This window comes from Castor canadensis, chromosome 2 (assembly GCF_047511655.1).
Source record: "Castor canadensis chromosome 2, mCasCan1.hap1v2, whole genome shotgun sequence".
Taxonomy (NCBI): Eukaryota; Metazoa; Chordata; class Mammalia; order Rodentia; family Castoridae; genus Castor; species Castor canadensis.
This window is the reverse complement of record NC_133387.1, coordinates 105,274,806-105,277,835: the sequence shown is the minus strand read 5'-3', so window position 1 is coordinate 105,277,835 and position 3,030 is coordinate 105,274,806. Positions and strand designations below refer to the sequence as shown.

The 3,030-nt window shown below is 57.5% G+C and overlaps 1 protein-coding gene across 1 annotated transcript; it reads right to left on the bottom strand.

The window, feature by feature from the left end:
* Nucleotides 1-244: 244 nt before the first annotated feature.
* Nucleotides 245-2,814, bottom strand: Purb (purine rich element binding protein B). Its single transcript, XM_020163971.2, has one exon. The coding sequence runs from the start codon at nucleotides 2,646-2,648 to the stop codon at nucleotides 1,641-1,643; it is 1,008 nt and encodes a 335-aa protein (XP_020019560.2). The 5' UTR covers nucleotides 2,649-2,814; the 3' UTR covers nucleotides 245-1,640.
* Between the last annotated feature and the right edge of the window lie 216 nt (nucleotides 2,815-3,030).

The following is a 3,030-nucleotide window of genomic DNA, read 5'->3' as shown; positions in this document are numbered from 1 at the left end:
AGGCAGCTCAAATAAAGGGCAGGCATGCAGTTAAAAAAAAAAAAATACCAAGATTGTGGAGGTGGGGTTCCTTGCCTCCTGGTTGGTAAGGTGTCACACAAAGGATACCTGAACATTCGCTCCATTCGATTCAAAGTCGCCTAGGTCTGTGACATTTCTAGGAATACCTTTTGATGGGGGTGGGATTAACTTGATTAGTAAAAATCATTTCTACTGAGAATCCATTTAAAATACAGAAGAGGCGATCCTTGAAAACCCCAACTTTTATTCTTGAAAGACAGCTGGATAAACTGGCAGGTGCCAGTGTGCTGAGATTTCATGATGGTATAAAATGCGTCCAGGATATAGTCAGCGTTCTTCGGTTCCACTCGCAGATGGACTCCAACCTCCACCAGGCGCTGCTTGAATCACTCATCCATCCTTGCCAACTGATTGTGAGGTACTGATACGATGGATCGAGTTCTTAAAAATTGATATTAAAACGATAAACGATGCTGGAATTCTTGACCTGAGGATCTTTAGTGTTTGAACAAATCCACAGATTACACTGAAGGCAAATTAAGACTTCAGTTTTGGTTGTTCCAACTTCTCTGTGAGGGCGTATACTCCATTAAAGCTCAGGCTTACAGCCACACTGTTCCTTTTGCAGAGAATCATCAAGTTTTACAGGTGAAAATGCAGCCAACCAGTGGCCGAACAGCCCAATTAGCCATATTCACTGGCTCTCATTCACACCGAGGCCATCTCTTGGTAATGACCTCCATGGGAAGAATCTTTAGTGAGCAGCAACCAATCCACTCAAACACTTTCCCTTGTGCTTTATGTCTGACTTCTTGTGCCTACCTCAGCAATCCCCAACGTAAAATTGCTTTTGTTTTGGAAAGAATTTTCTTTGCCAGCTTTTAAACTACTTTAGTAATGGATTCTAGTTCAAGCGTTGATATCTGAATTCATTTGCATCCCGGAAAACAATTCTGCAAAGACATGGGCCGGGACCAGGTTCCATGCAAAACCATTTTTTTTTTTTTAAATAGATCCAGTTTGTTTCTGCATTCACCAATGCCTTCCTGAATTCTTATTCTGCCCTGTCCATGATTGTGTAAAGTTGCATTCCTTTTCATCAACCTGTACCCTCAGGAACTGGGTAACTGCAAAGGCCTCTTCCTTCTCAAGAATTCCATGAAGATCTAGATCCAAAATGCTGATTTCAATGGCGGTGAGGAGACAGACACTACGATGGCGAGGCCTGCGGAGGGGTTTTTAAGATTACCCAGGAACACCACAAACTCGACTAGCCTCGATGGGTGGGTCTGGGTAGATTAGATGCGTTTTGGGGCCCAGACGTTGGAAGGAAGGCCTGTCCCATCCAGGATACGGAACCTTGCTGGGGAGGTGGGGTGGGGTGGAGAACAGAAGCTGAGATTCTCGCATAGGTGGGGGGACGCTCTGCCCTCTCTCTCTTCGCAGGTTGCTGCCGGTCTCGGGGAAGTTTACTGCGTGTCTAATTGTCCATTACGGTTTCGTAGAATTACTTCTTTTAACTCTAGCGTTGTCTTACTGTGAGCCCCCTCTGCACTGGCTCACGGAGGTGAGAGCAGGCCGGGGGCGGGGGGCCCTCTGGCCGAGGGGGGGTGGCCCTCTCAGTCCTCATCCACCTCCTCCCCATCCGAGTCGTCCCCGGCGGCCCCGGCGCGACGCTCATAGAGCTTGTCCCGCTGTCGCTCTTGGATCTCCTTCATCTCCTCGGCGTAGCGACAGAAGGCGCCTCCAAACTTGCCCCAGGCCTTGAGTGGCACGGTGATGGCGTTGCGGTAGGAAGGCTTCACCTCGCTCACTCGCAGAAACACCCCATACTTGTTGCAACCCACGTCGAAGAAGAAGCGCTTTGAGTCCACCGTGATGGACGTACCCTCGGGCAGCTGCTCCCCATATAGCCCAGCTCCGGGGCCTCCCGCGCCGGACCCGGGCCCACCGCCCAGCTCGTCATCGTCACCACCGTAATCATCCAGCAGCTTGGCCAGGGCGTCACGGAACTCGATCAGGCCCTGGGCGGGCAGTGCGATGGTCTGGCCGCTCTGCAGGCCGCCAGGCCCGGGGCCACCCGCACCGAAGCCCCCGCCGCCGCCGCGGTTGACTGTCTGGCGGATGCGCAGAAAGCGACCACGCTGGTTCTCCTTGAGGTCCAGGTAGTACTTGCGGTTCTCGCGCACCAGGAACTCGCTCTTGAGCGCGCGCCGTGGCCCGCCGCCTTCCTCGGCGCCCGCCGCCAGCTGCTCAGGGCTGCTGGGCCCCAGCTGCGCGTAGTGCTCGATGAAGTCGCCCAGCGAGTCGCGGAACTCGGCGGCCACCGCCATGGACAGCGTCAGGCGGCTTTTGGAGCCGCCAGCGCCCACCTCAGCGATCTTCAGGAAGCGGCCTTTGGCGTTCTGCTTCACGTCCAGGTAGAAACGCTTATTCTGGATATCCAGCCGCTTAGACGCCAGCTCCTGCGTCTCCTGCTCGCCGCCACTATTGCGGGGAGCCGGCTGGAAGCTACCAGGCCCCCCTCCTCCACCGCCGCCACCGCCGCCACCGCCGCCACTGCTACTGCCACCACCACCACCGCCGCCACTGCCGCCGCGCTCGCTCCCACTGTCGCCGTCCGCCATCTTCTCGGCCGCCGCCTCGCCGCCGCCCGCTGCGCTCACGCCCCCGCCCTCCGCCCTGCGGCTCGCGCTCCGGGGCCCCCCCAGCCTCGCCCCGCAGGCTCCTCACGCGCTCCCGCCGCTCATCGCCCGGCTACCACCACCGCCGCCGCCGTCGCCGCCGCCGCCGCCCCCCATCGCCTCCGGGCTCCGCCCCCGCGGCTTCCGCGCAAGTTCGGCCCGCTTCCGGCGCGCGGCTTCCGGTGACGTCACCGCGCCCTCTCTCCTTCCCGCCGCCCCTCCCACCCTTTCCCCTTTCCCTATGGCCTCGTTGTGGCCTGGCGGCCGGAAGAGCTACTAGCCACGGCGACGGCGCGGGCGCGCAGCGGTGACGTCACGGGCCGCG